The sequence below is a fragment of the Myzus persicae genome, unplaced genomic scaffold, assembly GCF_001856785.1.
Source record: "Myzus persicae strain clone G006 unplaced genomic scaffold, MPER_G0061.0, whole genome shotgun sequence".
Lineage (NCBI taxonomy): Eukaryota > Metazoa > Arthropoda > Insecta > Hemiptera > Aphididae > Myzus > Myzus persicae.
This window is the reverse complement of record NW_019102619.1, coordinates 1,051,775-1,072,189: the sequence shown is the minus strand read 5'-3', so window position 1 is coordinate 1,072,189 and position 20,415 is coordinate 1,051,775. Positions and strand designations below refer to the sequence as shown.

General features: G+C 36.8%; 1 protein-coding gene across 3 annotated transcripts in view; it reads left to right on the top strand.

The window, feature by feature from the left end:
- LOC111032690 (protein groucho-1) overlaps window positions 1–18,829 on the top strand; it is a 41,171-nt gene extending 22,342 nt beyond the window's left edge. For all 3 annotated transcript variants that reach the window (XM_022313121.1, XM_022313120.1, XM_022313122.1), the window contains 14 exons: window positions 1,000–1,029; window positions 1,425–1,644; window positions 3,052–3,077; window positions 13,519–13,620; window positions 13,830–13,883; window positions 14,470–14,561; window positions 14,735–14,904; window positions 15,001–15,140; window positions 15,244–15,314; window positions 16,016–16,265; window positions 16,842–17,021; window positions 17,109–17,324; window positions 17,454–17,681; window positions 17,765–18,829. In XM_022313121.1, coding sequence (XP_022168813.1) covers window positions 1,000–1,029; window positions 1,425–1,644; window positions 3,052–3,077; window positions 13,519–13,620; window positions 13,830–13,883; window positions 14,470–14,561; window positions 14,735–14,904; window positions 15,001–15,140; window positions 15,244–15,314; window positions 16,016–16,265; window positions 16,842–17,021; window positions 17,109–17,324; window positions 17,454–17,681; window positions 17,765–17,872 — 1,887 coding nt within the window. In that variant the 3' untranslated portion in view covers window positions 17,873–18,829. The remainder of the gene's footprint in view (window positions 1–999; window positions 1,030–1,424; window positions 1,645–3,051; window positions 3,078–13,518; window positions 13,621–13,829; window positions 13,884–14,469; window positions 14,562–14,734; window positions 14,905–15,000; window positions 15,141–15,243; window positions 15,315–16,015; window positions 16,266–16,841; window positions 17,022–17,108; window positions 17,325–17,453; window positions 17,682–17,764) is intronic.
- Window positions 18,830–20,415: the final 1,586 nt, after the last annotated feature.

The window sequence follows — 20,415 nt, the reverse complement described above, 5'->3', positions numbered from 1 at the left end:
GTATACTATGCAGTTTTTCAGACGACTTCATCAATGGACAACCCTCATATATAGGACTCTAATTTATCATATTTTTTCTAGTTATTTAAATTGTATTACCTGCTCGTTGTATGTACCCATTTTTACATTAATATTCGTGTAGTACCTATTCAGATGGTTAATTTTAAATATATATCTACTTGTGTTGTTTATTTAGTTATTGCTAGGAACGTTACTACGTTACTCCCATGCACGCAGGCGTTTAAATAATAATTATGAAATGAAAAACTTATCTCGATTTTTTTGTTCTTTCCTTTACTGCTCAGTGCTAACGTAAAGAAATTTCGTTCACACAGTCAGATCCATTGTTGTTCGGTCTCTGCAGTCGTCGCCGCCGCACCGTCGCTGTTATTTCTCGCGTCCGTCAAAAGACTTCCGTTGTGTGTATATCGGACGACACGGGGTGGTGGGAAAGGTTTTCTGTTTCCGCACTCGAAAAGAAAACCCCCTCCGGTGTTAATGCCACTTGAGCGGTTTTTTTTCGAGTTTTTGAACAAAGCGGTTTGTTTGGGGAATATAAATTCTACCTCCTCTATTATAATATATATGGTCTAAACAGCTTTAGGGCAGGGTGAAAAAGGCGTCTATATTGCCGTTTTGTCAAAACAACTATTGCTGCATAATATATAAAAGTCCATTAATAAAGAATTCGAACGCAAACTCAGGTATTTTTTTTATTCCCTCGAGATAATTACTCCCAATAAATTAACAAATTGTTTGAATATTTGATGAAACTATCAGCCTTAATTTTGCCACATTATATTGACTTAATAATATATACGAAGGTTCTCCATAAATTATATTTTATGTGGACAGAAAATATTGTATTACATTTTTGTATAATATTATTTATTGCGATTTGTTGACACGTGAAGGGAATATCGTATACCTGTCTATTTAAAAACAATTGTTAGGCCCAAAACGTTTATTACATGTCGTTTTTTTTATTTTTTTTTTTAGCAACAACGTCCAGATCTGCCCAGGTTATTGGTAAGAATCACATTGAGATTTATAAATATTATAAATTATAATATTATACTGAACCACTTAATATATTAGCTATTTTTATATTATATATTATGTAAATTTTCTCGACAAAACCTGTCGCATAAAACGTACGCATGTATACATAATATACGGTTTATAATATTATAAGTTATAACACTGAATAGGTTATACTGTCCTTTTATATAATATGGTCTTCTTTTTATTTTTCATCCCTCGAATGAACGTTTTGATGGCCTTCTGATAACTATACGTTGTTATACTATACCTGCTACCCACCATCTCTTGACGTCCAACTCTTTACCTTCCTCTCATCACAACCCCACTAATACACAGATGGGCATTTAAGTACATACGTCGGACTTCCGTTTCTGTTTCAGCAACAAATGCACGCGCAGCAGCTACCGCACGCGGGTCATGCTCCGCCCATACCAATGATGCCTCATCCCGGACTTCCGGGACCACCGGTAACTGCGTCTGCCAGCTTGCTGGGCTTGGCCGGTGCCGCTGGTTCCGCGTCTCATCCGCTGTCGATGCTGGGTGCCAAACCGACTGATATGCACAGGGGTGCCGATTCTGACAAGCCTTCGTCCGCCATCGGTAAGTGGTTATTATATCAACATCGTATTATATATTGTTATCGTTACATTTATCGCCTTCCTCTTTGAACCACGCTTAGATCGTCGCTACCACAGTTAATATTCTATCGCGGGGACCTGCTCGTGGCTTTGTGTGCGGTCATTATGCAATTTAGTGAATACCGCCAACTATACGTATACCTATGTATATATATATAATATATATACACTATGTATGCAGCATCGAAAATGATCTCTTTTGTTGGAGAAGCTTTTTTTTAAATGACCGTGCTGCAGCCTGAAGTGTTAATATGCTAATGTATACCCAAGTGCTCGAGACTAATATTCGTTGTCGTCGTCAAAGGGATACAGCGAGTATATACGGATGGAGTGCTTTCGCTAGTGGTGTGAGGGGGGGGGGAAGCATCGAGCTGTAGAGCGTTGTAGACTATATAGCATATAGACGGGTGAGATAGGGGGTGCATACGCCCGTATTCGGTACGCTGTTCTCTCGAGTGGCCTATATATACTGTGAAAAAGGGTTTTTATAATTTCCGCAGAATCCCTTTACCCCGGCACCGAACCTCTCTTCATCGTCAACATCGTAGACGTAGACCCACACACACACAGATCGGTTTGCCTCGTAGAATGTAAATATATATACCACTCGAAATAAAGTTACTTGGCGGTATATACATGCATTATATATGTATTATATACATTGAGATTGGTTGGACCATTGTTATACGAGCGTATCCCTCTTTTTTTCTTTTTTATTTCCGAGCCACTTACCCATAATCGACGGCGGCGGGCCGTGTCCCCTTCGAGCAATATAAACGCCACGCACACGTATACATATAATACATGAATATTATATTATATTCGTATACAAGGCCGTCGCGTGTGTGCAATAAATTGGCTGTTGTCTCACGTGCGCTGGGTCATGTACACGGCTGCGCGTTTTAGGAAAATAAAAACTCCTAAATTTTCTGTATCGAACGCGTTAAGAGTGCAATTTTTTTTCTCTTTTACGTCGTCGTTTTCAGGTCAAGGGCGCATTTTCTTTCACACATGTTTCACCCGAATTCGACATTATTATAATAAAAATTCCCGATTTGACACGATTTAATATGTATACAGTTACGCATTGTTACCGATCGGCTGGAACATTGTTGTAATTTTCTCCCTTTCCACATCACAAACACATCATTATATTATATATCGTTTCGATATATTTTATATATTATCTTTTTTTCTACACGATTGTTATTGTTTCTTTTTACCTTAAATAGTACATCAGTACAACACATAGTTATGTTATAAATCCCAATCCCATTCTCTCCTCTTAAATCGTTTTAGTTATGTCATATTATTTAATAATATGTATTATAATATCGCATTGTTATTAATTTTTTTGTTATGATTTCAGGATTAAGTTCAGCTGAAGAAAGACACGTGAGTATATATTATTCAAACGTAATTATAATAGAATAGAATATTATAGTAAAGTAGTTAATATAGTACATACTATATAATATTACATAGATCATTAATTACGCTAAAAATTATATTGTATGCATATACGTTTATAGTTAATATGTATGTACTATATATGTACACATTATTCACGTTGTTGTTGTACTAAAATGAGTGAGGTTTTTGTGTGTAATCTACTGGTTTCGCCGTTGTCGCTGCCGTATTCACTATATAGCCACTTTCCAGGGATAAATCTTTGAGCCGCCAACCATAACAAATTTCCCGTCCGGGCAACAGCGTCAGCAGAAAGGGGGTTAAAATTAAATTAATGCACCCAGGATAGCACTTAATGAAGGGACGCCTTGTTACTCCGGTTGCCGCCGTCTCCGGTCGCTTGCTCGTCCTCGATCCCCTCGTGGTAGTTTCCCCGCGCCATCAAACAAACAGCTATTGCAGTGTGTATAATGTAGGGGTCGTTCGCCCTCCAACGCACCCTTGCCGCTGTCGTAGTATAAGGGTTAGCTGCCGCCCCGCGTGTGTAATATCGGAACGAACCTCATCCATATGTATATGTCATCTGGTCGCACTCCCCACGAATTTAAATGCGTGTCAAATTCGATAGGGATCGGTCCCGCTTTTACCCTCTATTTCCTATCACAAAAGATCCGACCGCCGTTGTGTCCCGTATTATTATTATTATTATTATTATTATTCTGTCGCCGCACCCCGTGGCCCGTTTTTGACGCGGCCGTCCGTGATTTCCAACAGTTATTAATTTCTTGACGTGTACACTAATATATTATTTACACCCTATATATTTTACAAAATATAAACGTGTGTCGTTTATTTATATTATTTTCATCTTGTCCGTCCTCGTAGGTTTGTCGTAATTCGTCGGCGATATAATATATTATTATACATGTCGTAATCCAATACGGGTCTACAGTTGAAGGGCTCGTCAACTATAATATTATATAGTTTCCGATTACACACCCGAACAGCCGCACACGCATTTCTAACGCGGCCACAGGTACCTACTGCAAACACTCAAGCAATCCCACTTGCTCTCGACCGCAGTATAAAATCACCGTAAAGTCGACTGTTCTATATATTTCGGGATTTATTTGTATATAATATTCGGGTAAAGTATCGAATAGTATAAAGTAAAAAAAAACGCCGAAAGCGCGTATATAGTCAGTATAGTTATTGAATCGTGGTTTGACTACTATACACAATATATAATATCGTCGTCGTCGTCAAATCCGTATACTTATTTGTGTAGAAAAGTTGGGGGACGAAAAAAAGAAAAACTGCAGAGAGAAAATCCGTGGAAATCCCCCGTAATCGAGGATTAGTTTTTTTCCGCTCGAGATATTTCTTCTTGCCAACAATCCGTTTCGTCTTGGACGGACGGCCCTTTTTCGACGACTACACTACTACGACAACGACGATCCCCTGTGGGGATGGGAAACGTGGAAAAATCGAGGTTATTTCTTTTTCCTTTCTTTCCTTTTTTTTCTCCCCTCGTGCTATATATATACACATGAACCTTCGATCGGCAGAGCGGTGTAACAAGAGGGTAAACTCGTTTAAGGGCGTAACGATAAAGTAGGGAGGAATAGCTGTGCACCCGATGCGGTAACGTTATTTTCCGGTCCGTTTCATCAACCAGTCGGCCTTTCTAGGGAATAACCCCGCAGGCTTTATGTGATGTGTGTGCGTGTGTATACGTATATACACGTACATAAAATACCCTCGCGTATAGTTGTGCCGACGGATGGGGTGGAAAAAAAATCAAATAATGGTATAAAACAAGACTTCGAAGAAACGGATTACGAGGTCGACATAGTAATAAAAAAATCCCTCAAGACTGTTTTTTTTTCGTGCTACTGACGTTTTTATGCATGCACCTCGTACACAAAGACGAACTGGGAAAACGTTAAATTTCAACGAACTCTAATCGTTTGAAATTGAAATGTGATCGATTATTATATGTATAAATACACATCATATATAATATTGTATACATTGTGTATGTGACGTTTCAATCGAGAATAAGTCATCTGAAACCATTACTACCTATATATTATACATGATATAAACGATGACACAATTGTAAACAACTTTTGGACAGTAATTGTGTTGCGCAAAGTCATGTACCAGATTCGCCGAGTGAGGGCGTCGTAAAACGTAACCCTAACTATACTTAACCGGGCCGCAGTCTGCTCGAAGCCATTATCACGAGAACTACAACGTTATAAGAAGATGTCCTCCCGCATGTGACTGCCAAGTCTTAATGTGATTTTTTCGATTACCTTTGACCTTGGGTGACCACGACGAAAAAAAGACATTAGCCTCACTTTATTTTTATTACGATTAGTGGTTACCATAAATCGTTTGTTATATAGCTAACGGCAGCTAATATTTGGTGTTTTTTTCCTTTTTATCATTGCCTCAGCCTTTCGCGCATGAACGGTAAACAGTTTTTGCTCATTTGTGTGTACTTTTTGTCTTTCCAATATTGATCAACCTAATAATGCTATAATATTTCAGAAAACTGATCTGAATTCATCATAATGTTGAATTCAGATCGTACAGTCCACATTTTGAGATATCTGATTATTTTAATTCCGATTAATCAACGTTTGAAAATTTCTGAATTTTAAAGTATTCAAATCAAATTTATAGAAAGTGGGGAGTTAAATTGAGAAAAGTGAACTGATCGATCTTAAGAAGACATGATAGTGAATTTAAAACAGTTTTCAAAAGTATTATCGCATTACTTGGTCCATCAGTTATATGATGGACAAAAGATTGGTATGGTTCGGCTAAAATAACTGATCGCCATCAATCCCCGTTCTGCGATAAACACATAACCTACAATACGATATTCAGTTAATTTCTTTTTCTATCAACTCGGAAAGTACTATATAATATTGTATATACGTTAGGTACTTATTTTTATCAATATATATATGTATATATTAGTTATAAATTATACATTTATACTGTTACAATTAATACTTCGTAATTATCCCTATGACTTTTGTAGATTACACCACATCAAGTCCATTGTTAGTTATCTAATTAAAGTTCCATACAATATTAATATTATGTAGATGTTTAAAATATTTCAGCTGCTGTTGTTATAAAGCTATTCAAAATGTATTATTATTATTATTAATATTAATTACATAGGTATCTCAAACACAGATTACAACAGCATCACATCATAATATTGAGCATAACATTGCAAATTATCATTATTAATGTAGTTTTTATTTTTTTCATTGAAACGTTCGGCTAATATTATCAGAAAACAAATATTACATGCGTGTATATTTTGATTCATTATTTTTTCTTCTTAATTTGCGGAATTGTATCTATCAAAAAGAAAATAACGTTATGGAAAATTATGTACGCCGTAAAGTGAATAAAAAAAAATTGACACCGAAACTGCAATATACATACGTTTTTCTCATCGTGTCATTACTGTCATATTATTTAATATTATGGATTTTACACATAGAAGTGACCAGTGCTATACACGTACGATCTCCATATATATAGGTATACCTATTATAAATTCTATTAGTACCTATATACACCACAATCGGCACAATCGTGGTTTAATCGTTTTTTGACGCAGGCATCTGGTCGTCAGGAGAAATAGCTCGTTTGCGTACCGGATTTACCGGTATACCAAGACCGTATTATGATAATAATAATAATAATACTCTACGGGTAACGAGACACGGACTTTATATATAATACAATAATGTTTATAGGGGACGCGATTAACTCGACCGATCTGGTGCTCAGATAAACTCCATTGTACACTGCGATTTACATAAAATATTTTCTTCTTATACATCTGCCCTAAACAGTAACAGTCTGATGATTATTATTATTTTCTATCCCGTATAATATACTTTATTACTTATATAAGAATAAATATTCCTAGTCCCTATATCCTGTAACGTGCAAAAGTATGGTGAACAACATATAAATGTCTCATATTTCGGATGGGTTGGCTGCAAGATGTATTATTTTTACGGCGGTCGATATTGTTATAATTAATAACGGATTGGTGGTGGCAGGGGTTCAAAGGGGCTCGGCGTGTAATAATTATTGTAATCGGAACCATTAACACGAGGGCGGCGGCCGAAAGGGTTAATTTCAGAGACGCAACGACTAATCTCCGCGGTATTACTATAGGGGATACCACTTTCCACCACCGACCCTATGCTTGCGTTCATTCCGCCATCTCCTCCTCCGCGGCCGAATCGATAAACCGCAACGGACCGTATATACATATATATATATATATCTTATACTACCGGAGAGAAATTGAGTTTTCCGTAAACAACAACTATATTATTGCACGTTGGGCGTACAGTGTATGTATGGCGTTATCCCTTCGCCTCTATAAACCAACTCGCGTGTGTGTAACGACGTGAGCGCCAGTGTTTTATTAAAGCACGTGCCCACCCCGAGAATCCGCATCGTCGAAAACCGCCAATATTGGACCCGATGAACCACATCGTGTAATTGAAATCATATAAATGATTATAACGACAACGATAATCATGGCAAAATAAATGGGTACCTAGTTCAGCAACATTTCGAGTTTTGATCAGGCTGACGCATCCCACCACCCCCCTAGTCGTATAGTAAAGATTTGCCTCATTTCATTTGCCGTTAAGTTTCCCGCCAAAATACAGTACGTATTATATATTATCATAATCTTATTATATTCTACCAATAAGAAGAAGCGAACCAGCCTTGTAGAAACTGGATGTAGAGTGATCGGCGAACACGGTGCGTATCACTAAGTTGATGACATGTACCTATTACCTTGTCATGCCGATAATATTATACTATCCGCTCAAACGTATGCCGTTCAATATTACATATTATTATTCACCGTATATATTATCATAATATACCTAAGTTGTGTGTAGAGGTAGACGTGTAGTAATATACTAATATAGAACATATATATTGTACTCGTATACAACAAATCACGCATAAATGGCGCCGTAACAATGACAGTGTGTATACAGATACCTTTATATATATATATATTTATTTATGGTTGTATATAATGTCAACAGTGGTGGTCGCGTTAAATTAAAATTAATTTCTCGCGTTTACGTTCATTTATTTTTTTTTTTTGCACACGCAAACGCTCGTAAATTATTCGCATTTGCCCACCGATGAACGATTTCAAAACAAATTTTTTTACAACACTTATAATAATATGTATATTGTCTATCGATTATACGGTTATTGTTTGTCCCCCAGTTACTATAAATTCGTTGGTACCGTTGGGAATACGTCGAACGGCGCGTGACGCTGTGCATACCAATATAGGTATTAGCTTCTAATTTTTTTACCGTTTACCCGTCGAAACTAATTACCTCCTATTTGTCTGGAAAAAAAAAGAACGAAATAATAGATCGATTTGAAAATTATTATCGTTATTATCCTTTGGCTCCTTGTTTTTTGTCAATTATTTTAAAACATCGTCGTTTTCGCCCTTCTCTTCTAACCCTAACTAGATTTCTTAAGTTGCGTATAATTCAACCGTATACGTATTTTGTCTGGGCAGGTAAATAACTGACATTGATAAATTATTAAAGGTAGTATGCGCGCATTGTAATAGCTTATACAGTATATACAGCGAACACCTTATTATATGTGTTTATAATGTAGTATAATTATAAAGACACGGATTTATCTAACATGCGTAACGTATTTATCGTTAGTATAGACACACCGTAACTAAGGTATATACAGGGTGATTGTTATTCACTATAAGTATGTTCACCATAATAATAATGTAATCCGAATTTCCTAATAATTACTTACTATAATTGTGTTCATAGCTCGCAGTTCCCACATCTTTCAAATGTATTTATTGTAATGTTGATGATGTCCATCGAATATTAGTAACCAACTCATAAACTAGTAAACTATTTGTTCGAAATACAATTTATAAACTTTAATTTTTTTTAAATCTATCGGCTTAGTAATTTACAGTAAAAAAGGGTGGTTCTCATAAGAAAAAAATGAAACTTTTATCATCACAGAACACTTCTTAAATGGTAAAGATTAAAGAAATATTTGAAAATCAGGTCCTTTAATACATTATCTAAATTTAAATAAATGCATTAAGCAATAATGGTGTTGATCATGTTTGGTGAATCACTCCGTAATCCGTATAATATAATATAAGTATATTGTTACTGCACACCGTTGTCTAGTTTGTAATCGGGCGCTGACGGTCGGTTTCCCTGCGCGTAACAAGTAAAACCGAATAAATAGCGTTGTTACGCTGTCGTCGGGTCGTTTGATGTTTAATTAAACGTTTGTTGTAGGTACCTATACTATTATAACTAATATCACGACACGATAGACAAGTGGAATCGGAAACCCGCCGCGGTCGTCGGGCGGCGGCAGCGTTTGGCATAATATATATTATAAGCTATCGCGTGTGAATTAATTATACAAAACGCCGCACGTCGTCCTGTTCGCAGGCGCTCGCGCGTATACACACACACACACACACACACCATTATTATTATACGTTCACCATACGTTAGTTAATGTTTACAATACGCGACGATCTACGTGCACATAATATTATAATACAACACGCGTAATAATACTTCTTGAGCAGAAGTCCTCTTTTAATAGCATATATATTACCCTTCGTTTTCTTCTCCTATCTATGATATAAATATATAACAAAGACCCGTGGAATATATATTATATTTAAACCTCTGATGACCGCGGATTAAACAATTATATTACTGTACATCGTTTACATGGACGAGAGCTGATCGTGTTGTCATATCTGCCCCTTCCAATACTCGTACTACCCTCGTCCCTTATTTATATAATATATACGCGTTGTTGTACGTCGTCACGGTCCCCTATATTTAATTTCGGGTGGAAAAAAATCACCGGCTGTAAAGATCTTAACGAGCCGGGTCAATTGATAAATTCGGCTTTTTTCTTCAACGAAGGGTCCGAGCGGTATTTGTGGTCGTGTTTGCTGTATAATATAAACCCTCGTTGTTCCTCTCACTCTCTCATCACGTTTTTATTGTTATCGTGCTCAAACCTTTTCGGAAAACTACGTCTTTTTTCGCCCTCTTTTTGCTTTATTATTATGATTACGGAACACGACGACGACAACAATGAAGGTATATATAAACCGAGAGGGAGGGAGACCGCGATATCATCTGTCAGACTGCCGCGCGCGCGCGCGCGCGCGTGTGTGTGTGTGTGTGCGAGTCTTACGTGGAAGAGCGGGTGATGAATTGGAAGCGGAGAAAAAGCGGAGGAGATCGTTATCAAAACAGCAGCCGCGCGAGGAGACGCGATGCCGAGGCCGTGGTGGCACGGCGGGAGACGTGATTGGATTCCGGAGGGGCGTGTTATTAATCCCCGGGCGAAATACGCGAAAATCCCAGCCGGCGAATTCATCACGTGGCTGCGGCGGTAGAGTATGCGGGGCGAGGAGGTTTTTGTTGCCTGTATCCCGCCCTCGCGGCTCGTCTTTACCCTCCAGTGCGTATATATATGTATATACGAGAAAGAACACACACACACACACAACACCATTTGAAGCAATATATAATATAGCTCCTCGTGCAGTAGCGGCAAAACTCCCCTTATTTTCAGTCTCTGGCACTCTGTCATTGTCTGTCCGTCTCTCTTCCTCTCTCTCTCCGGCCCGCAAAAACTCTTCTGCTACCGACGCCACCTCTGCTGGTGCCTAAATATATATATATATATATATATGTGTATATAATGTCAGTGCGACTACGACGACGACGACGACGACGTGAGCCGATTACAAGTTTGCAAATGAATGAATTAAAGCCGCTGCCTCGCCCCACACTGGCGTGCGTATACTATTATGTATGTATATGGACAGTATATGCGTGATGCTGCGCAAGTTTACCCTCCGTCTGGACCTGCAGGCGAGGAGGCGCGTTACACACGGCCGATTAGTTCTCGATGAAGTTTAAACCGAGAACCGCGGTTCCACCGCCGCCACCGTTAACAACAACCTCGTAGAGCGCCGCGCGCCTTCCTCCGCCCTCACTTTACCTCGTTTTCACTCGTTGAGAGTATACGGTAAAAGCTTTCTCGTCCGCCTCTGTTGCCTTGCTTCTTCACTTCCCGCTCACCAGACACAGTCAATTGTCTCGGAAGTTATATTACACACTGCACCGTCGCCGCTTGCCGCCGCTGCTGCTGTGGCGGCGGTGGCGGTTCTGCTCGCTTCGCTGCAGCCGCAAGAAAACGGCGGTGTTTCTATACCCTACCACCACGCATCCCTCATGCCGCCTCTGAATCCTCACATTTTCATGACGATGTATAATCATATAATATACGACTTTCTCGAAGCAACCATATCGTATTCATTATGACGCATACCAAACGCACATGTGCCATTCACTATATTATGCATAATTATATGTGTTTAGTATTTTAGTGTGCCCCAAAAGCATTTTCATTCAGTTTTGCGTCATTATAACAAATGATACAATACAACAGAATGATAATTTTTTTTTTTTAAATAATTGAATTTCATTAAAACCACTTTCATCGCGTTACAGCCGATCGTTAATCTGATAGATATTGCATTCGTATGCATAATATTCAATACGCGTTTGATTTTTATTTGACGATCAATTAATTAAATTTCTTGCAAGTTTTGATATTCCTGTATTATACAGTGTATAAAATATATGTATTATGTATACTTATAATAATAGTTATGATGGGCATAAATGTGGATACTTTTCAATTAAAATTAAATTTTCATTAACGTTCTGCGTCGTCGTCGTCATTAGCAGCCCCGAGTAATTTGTAAAACTATATTCATAATTGAAATTTGTTAAATCACGGCGAACTTTCCCGCGCTTAATTTACTGTGATGAAGACTGTCTAGAGGGTTAAGTGAGTGTTGTGTATATAAAGTATAAACTCACGATAAAGGTAGGTAGTAATAATGTCGTAACTTCCTACATACCAATATATATTATATAATATGTGTGCATTATAAAACTCCTTTTTTTGAGAAAGAAATTTGTTATTTCGTATAGTGTACGACGCATATTGGTCTCTTTGTTAAAAAAAAAAATTAAAAAATAAAAACCTCCCTCCGTTGAAGAAGTGGACCGAAAATTCCAGGTACGACAATGTTTTCACGATCGATTTTGTTATTACCGGGGGTTTTTGTGTTCGTTAAAAACGAATTTCGATAACGTGTATAAGATAAGAAAAAAAGACCCATCCAATGATTCGGTCGCAAGCCTCGGAAAACCGAGCGGGGCCGCAACGAATACATCAAGCACGTATATAACACCTATGTTCTATATACATTATAGTGTAATATATGTATGTACTATATATGTATAAGACTCGATTAAGGGCGGCGAACCGCTGTAAAATGTTTCAATTTAACAAAATTTATACAACGCTGTCGGTCGTCGTTGCTGCAGGACGTGCCTCTATAAATTAACTATCGCATCGTATTCTCGTCGGGATTCGGGCGCAGGCAAAAGCAATTAACACCACACCCGGCAATTGGCCTTCTAGCGCCCCCGGGGAATTGACTCTATTTTTTTTCCCTCCCGCGTCGGCGAACGCGCGCCAGAGGTTTATTTTATTTCACCCCCTCGCCACCGCCGTAGTCGTCGTCGTCAAAGTCGTGTAGTATATATATATATAATATACATTGTATATACACGCATTATACGCTTGTACACTGTACGGGTATATACTACCTACCATCTCCTCGCTCGCCAGTTTATGGCTCCCGGGAATTGGATTAACTATCTTGTACGTACGAGGATGCGGATGAGGGATGTTTTTATTGGGTCCTTAGGGTACGCGCGCCATCGCGTGCGAGTGTGTGTTGCGTGTGAGTATACCACGGGGGGTCTGGGGTGAAAACGACCAACGCGCCACATGTTTTTTCTCCGTCTTTCTTTTTTTATGACACACGTTATTTATTTCCCGCCGTCTCACGTCACCCTCCCAGCTCTTCTTGCTCGTATTCACTTCGACAAATGTTATATTCCCCCACGTTATATACACACACTACCAACACACATTCCTACAACCCTCGACATAAGACGACGGATAAAACCACATAATATCACATATACGTTCCATTCAAATATTTGGTTACCTGGTTTTTTTTAACGAGCGGCCGAAATCACACACTACGTTATATAGAGATGACGAGAAATAGATATAGGTGTTTGTGTGTGTTTAAATGATCTATACCTACGTACCGGCGACTATAGTACAACAACAACAGAATTGTTTGATTAACTTTTTTTTTTATGAATATTATTCTGATGGTTTTTTTTTCATTTTGTTTACGCAGAGGAGTTCTATATCACCTGCGGAAAGGGAGAAATTTCGCGTCAGGAGCTCACCTGATATTGAACCGCACAAAAAAGTGAAAAAAGAAGAAAAAGATTGTCATGTAAGTTCAGCTTTTTTACCTCTATTATATATACACATATATACATATCAAGTCGCACACATTCGCCACATGCGCGTGTAACTCGATGATACAACATTTCGCCAAACTTTTTCCCCGACCATTAAGCTTTTATACTCCGTTTACTCATCACACGCTCCCCCAAACGTATTATTAAATCGTTTTTTTTATTTTTTTTTTATCGTTTACAGGCGAGCGATGGTGAAAAAAGCGATCAAGACTTGGTAGTCGACGATGCCAGTGAGGTATGTTATATACTTATATATATATATAATATAATTTGCTCCTTGTCCCGTTACAAAATATACGCTCCCAAGTCACAAGTTTTTTTATACTCTGATGCTGAGAGGGAGAATATCAAATATACTTAGCGAAACTTTATCTTAGCTTTATAACCGTTTAGAACAAACCGTTGTTAAACTGTTTTTTAAAATATATCATCGTTCACGAAAATCGTATACGTGTCCTTTTTAATTTTCGATTTGTTGCACAGTATTAGTACCTATGTCAAATTCTATATTAAATTAATTTGTTTTTTTACTTTTTTATGACTTCAATTGTAATTCTCTGTACCTAATTATTGTGTTACATAAAAAAAAAAGAATTCTGTTTACATATTGTATATTTATAATTTTGCGTGGGTACGTACTACATTATATTTTACTTAACGGTGTTCAAACGAGCAATAGTTCATAATAATACGTTGGGCTTAAAAAACAAATCCATAAAAAGTACTGCCTGCCGTGTATAATGGGATAACGAAACCTCGTAATAATAGCCGAACAATGTCGCTGCAGGTATTAACATAATGTATAATATTCCGTTTCACAGGACCCCGTCTCGCCGCTTAATGGTACAGCCTCGCCCCGAGAAAACGGAATTGACAAGTTACAACCCAAAAAGGAACACATCGGACCACACAGGTATAATTTGCATATTAATGTTTTATATATTATTATTGTTATCAACGCTTAGACGCGTTATTAGAGTATACGTATATATGCATATTGCGTAGGTAATATGTTTATTATTCAGTTTATTTCAACAACGGATGCACTCACTCTTTTATTTATATGTCATTTACCATTTATTACAGCCCGCGGAGCGGGACTTCGTCCAACGCCAGCACTCCATCCACCAAGAAGATGGAAGACAAACCCAGCACACCGATATCCAAGTCAATCACACCAACGAGCGGCGGCAGCGGTTGTAGTGGAGCCGCCGGCTCCTCGATGAAACCCATGGGAGTCAAAGGACCTTCGCTAGGTATAATTGAAACCTCAAATAATGCGACTCTATCGGACGTCAAACCGTAAATTATTTTTCATTCAACTAACTTGTATTTTCCTCGTTGTTTTGCAGCGCAATACCCGCATTACTTGGCCGGGGGTGCAAATCCGCATGATCTTCAAGCTGCTGCGGCTGCTGCAGGCGCTTACGGCGCACTTCACAACAACTTGCCACCATCGGCTGCGTTAAACAGTTACCCCAGGCCGGCTTTGGTGAGTATTACTAATGACAACAATTATGATTAACTAATAAAAGTGCATAGAGTTTCATATGCACTCGACAATAATAATTCCTAATCCACGACGTGTTTTGCAGGTCGGTTACGATCCTCACGCACAAATGAGAGCACCCCTTGGACCTGGGCTGGGAATTCCCGGTGGAAAACCGTAAGTAATCTTGGTACAAATAATACTTACAACATGGTATATTAGAATAGCTGTTTGGCGTATCTGGCATAGAGTCGTCAAATACTTAAGCTTGATGAAAATATTGATTAAATTATAAATTTGATATCGATAGCTACACACAAATAGGGCTAAGCGACGTTTTTCAAGGTTTTCAGGATAAGCAAAACCTTTTTTGTACGCATAATGTATCATGTAAATCTAACATTTGGAAATTCAATATTAATTCTTTATATAATTATCACAAAATAGTAAAACGTTCATCAATAGATAGAACTTGTCACATGCTATAAACTATATAGCCATATTCTCATATTATGTGCTATGTCGCTTGGGCTATCGATATGTTTACTGCTGACGAGTTTTCAATTACTCTGTGCTTCTCTCTAAAAAAATTTGATTTGATCTTTTTGTAAAAAATATCTGTTGACTAAAGTTCAAGTCTCCAGTTTTGCCTACATAATCATTTCTTACATTTGGCTATCTCTTATTTAGTAACAGCTGTTTCTTAGCCTTTTTTGAAAACGAAATTATTTATGTAGTATTATTGAGTTTTTTAAAAATAAGAGCTTACAGCGAAATAAATATATCCTTTCTCGGAGTCTTGAAGTATGTTGTGGGATACTCTGCATATCCCATGCGCCGTTTGACGTTAATATTGACTATTTTTTTTTTATTTCAAGAGCGTATTCGTTTCACGTGAGCGCCGAAGGCCAAATGCAACCGGTGCCCTTTCCACCTGACGCACTGATGGGTCCTGGCATCCCGAGACACGCCCGTCAGATCAACACTCTCGGGCATGGCGAAGTCGTGTGTGCCGTGACCATCAGCAACCCCACCAAGTACGTTTACACCGGCGGCAAGGGCTGTGTAAAGGTGTGGGATATCAGTCAACCCGGGTCCAAGTCGCCTGTATCTCAACTAGACTGTTTGGTACGTGTAATAATATATACAAATTTATAAGAGGACGCCTTTTGGAAGAAGGAATGCCTTGGTGGAAAAATATTTATTTAGTTTTGGTTTGTGAGTAAAATACAATAATATTAGATTCTGAGCTTAGCAATGAATGTATTGTATTTACAATACTGTATTTTTTTTTGTCTTATCTTCAACATTTGAAGTAGTAGAAATGCTCCAATGTTAAACATCAATATGTTTTCTGATAAAAAAGTGAATTTAGTTGATAATTTTGAAAAGTGAAAATTGCAAATCAGTTTTCCTTTTCATAGCTAACATTAAAAATTTTAATAGAAGATTCCCAACAAGTTTTTCTAGCTTTATCAAAAAAAAAGTTTTTTTTAAATCAATCTTAAATCTAAAAAATGTCGAAGAATCTCATAAATATTCATTGGTCGTTCATGTAGTGCGTGGATGTTGGATATTGTATCAATATTTAGGGGTGGTAAACATTGTACCTACTATTTACTAAATTGTATTTCCGGTACCATCTGTTCGACGCGTGTCGTGTGTGTATCAATAATAAAATTATTTTGTTACTTTTGATTGCAGCAACGTGATAACTATATAAGATCTGTAAAACTATTGCCTGACGGCCGGACGCTCATCGTCGGCGGAGAAGCCAGTAATTTGAGCATATGGGATCTGGCCTCGCCCACGCCGAGAATAAAAGCCGAGCTTACGTCCAGCGCACCAGCGTGCTACGCCCTGGCCATCAGTCCGGATTCCAAGGTACGTGCAGAATACCATGTCCCACGATGACAGTTTTCCGTTCTCGTTTGCCGATTCTAATAATCTATTTTTTTATTTGTCCCTTAGGTGTGCTTCAGCTGTTGTTCGGACGGCAACATAGCCGTATGGGATTTACATAACCAGACGTTGGTGAGACAGTTCCAAGGGCACACGGACGGAGCGTCGTGCATAGACATCTCTTCGGACGGTTCAAAACTATGGACCGGCGGTCTGGACAACACCGTCCGCTCTTGGGACCTGAGAGAAGGTCGACAGCTACAGCAACACGATTTCTCGTCACAGGTACGTGTCTCACACGAAATCGTGTCATTGCATCCGTTTTTTTACGGCTATACCAACCTGTACTGTGTACCTACTCACAAGTAGTCGTATTATAACACTCGCCGTTTTTTTTTTTAATGTTTACCTCAGATATTCTCACTGGGGTATTGTCCGACTGGCGAATGGTTGGCCGTCGGCATGGAGAACTCCAACGTCGAGGTGTTGCACGCCCTCAAACCAGACAAGTACCAACTGCACCTGCATGAGTCGTGCGTGCTGTCGTTGCGCTTTGCGACGTGCGGTAAATGGTTTGTTTCGACGGGCAAAGACAATTTGCTGAATGCGTGGCGCACACCGTACGGCGCTTCCATATTCCAAGTGAGCATCGCTTCTATATCTTTGAAAATCATTATATTTTTCCCTTATTTTTACTCATATGTTTGTTTTTATTGTGTTTACAGTCTAAAGAATCGTCTTCGGTGTTGAGCTGTGACATATCGGCCGACGATAAATATATCGTAACTGGTTCCGGAGATAAGAAAGCAACTGTTTACGAAGTTATATACTAGTAAATAATGCAAAATGAGAATTTCATCGTTTCGGTGTTCATTAGGTGTAGAAGAAAAACTCCAGGTGTTTATCTAGCGTTTATTGAACATTTTTTTGTGATAATTATTTCCAATCTAATATAATGACTATTGTGACTTAGTCTATAAACATTAATTTACACGTAGCATATTATATACAAATATGAAACAAAACAGAATCTATTCATTAAAATTTTTTACTTTCAGAATGTATTGTAATTATAAACATTATTAATTAATAATTGAGATCAATTGTTTAATATTTATGACACCTGTTTTAAAACTGATACTTGTGGTAATTTATGCTTTAATCAAAGTTCCATTGTTTTTCATAAATTGATGCTTTGAATTTTAAAACGATTACTGTGAATACCAACATTGTTAACAGTTTTTGGACTTAAAACTATTTTGTAAATAATATAAAATAATAAAATACTATTATTATGATGTAACCATGTAAGTTCCCACAATAAAGATCTTTCGAATACATAAATATTTTTTATCATTATTATTATTATTATTATTATTATTATTACATTTTAAGTATTGTATTTACTTTATTATTTTCTTAAGTGTTAACTTTGTTCTTTTCTATTTTGTACAAAATAGTAGTTAGAAAAATTACTTTATAAGTTTTTGTTAATTTTTTTTTTCATTAGGATCTAATAGGTAAATCAATATGATGTGGTATCTTTAGACATCTTTTGTACCTAAATAGATAGAGAACCCTTTGAAAAAAAAATTAAAATTTTATTGTTATTTAATAATTATTTATGTTTATTTAAATTAAAACATTTCCCCCGATATTTTATAATATTGTGCTATGTAGTACCGAGTATTTTGTTTAATAATTTTTAATGTATAGTGTTCAATATAGAATTCTGTACAATTCATTATTTATACAGAAAATCAGAAAATAAAAGAACCAATTTATTATTATTTGCTTTTACCTTTTTTTCACTTTAAATAGAGCAGTTGCTGTTGCATTTATGTAAAACTGACCACCATATTATGTTCAATAGTGATGAATGCTTAATTATTTTAGCCAATAAGATTTTTTAAAGTAATAGAATATGTAAAGAAAAATACTCATAAAACCAATTTAAATATGAGTTACGTGTGCAACTGGTGGTTAAGTGTTCAAAACGATACAGTAAGTCAGCCACTAGATATGGGACAAGGGTTACCTTTTACTCATGTAGTGATAGCTGTTCAACTAAACTCGTTGAACTACATGTATTTGTTATTTATTTCTAAGCTAATACTAACTAAAACACCGAGACTATGTGGAAAATATTTGTCCAGCACTAACTTTTGACAACTCCTTGGCAATCATTAAAACTACTTCCTATATTCCAAAGTCATAATATTAACTGTTTTATCACCACAGCTATTAAACACATACACACAGGCCTGTTGCTAGGGCATAAGCAAGTTTTGTTTTGCTTAGTTTGGCATACAATTTCTAAAGAAATTGAAGAGGAAAAATTAAATAAATCTTAATTAGGTAAAGAAGAGCTTTGAAAGCCGCCACCGAACTCCGTGACAAGCAGGCTGTATAGTCGTATATTTGTAATATAAAAAGGAGATATTTAATTTTTTTATTTATTTTAGACTAAAGTACCAAAATCAAAATATATATTATTATCGAATTGTATTATATATTATAGTCGTGTATTGCATATAATTAGGCTATCGGCATACTTATTAGTTATTTATTTGGAACAAGTGAATAACAACATTCGTATTTTTAAACGATAAACTAGCTGATTGTTATTAAATTGCACTATATATATTGTATTTAAAACTTAAAGGCGCGTACACACTAGCGTAAAAAAACGCCAAACTTGTAATACCTATTACATGTCTAAAAATAGTAACCACAACTGGCTTCTATTTTAACCTTAGTAATTTTTGTCACTCGTGCCTTGTGGTGTACTGGTGATAACAATTTAGTTATTTGCATTCAATTTATTTAAAAAATAACAATATGTCAATATATGTAAATATTGAAATTATTAATGAACTAGCCACTGATATATATTGTCTTAATTTGGTGGTCGCTGGTCAACTAACTCGAAGAATGATTATTGATTAGACATTATTATTGTCGTTTGTCTCCTTGCTGTGTAATGTATAATACCTAATAGACAATAGCTGATTGAGAATTGGAAGGTAATTAGTAGACGAGCGATAGTCGAATGGTTGTGTATTTTGTGTCCGATTTGTGTACATGGACTTCGTCATTATGCATTTATAGCATTTGGTTGTTGACTCGTTAAAGAATAAGAACTGACTTCTAGTTATACATAACAATTTATTTTGAATATAGAATAAGTAATAAGTGTAAAATGTAAATGATTTTTTTTTGTTTAACAAGCTTATTACATTATGTACCTATTATAATTTATAGGTATATATCTAAAAAATTTTATTTTAATAACAAATATTATGGTACATAAAATCCCCCCCCCCCCAACCGGGAACAAAAAATTAAAAGAAAAAATATTAAACAATTATGTACC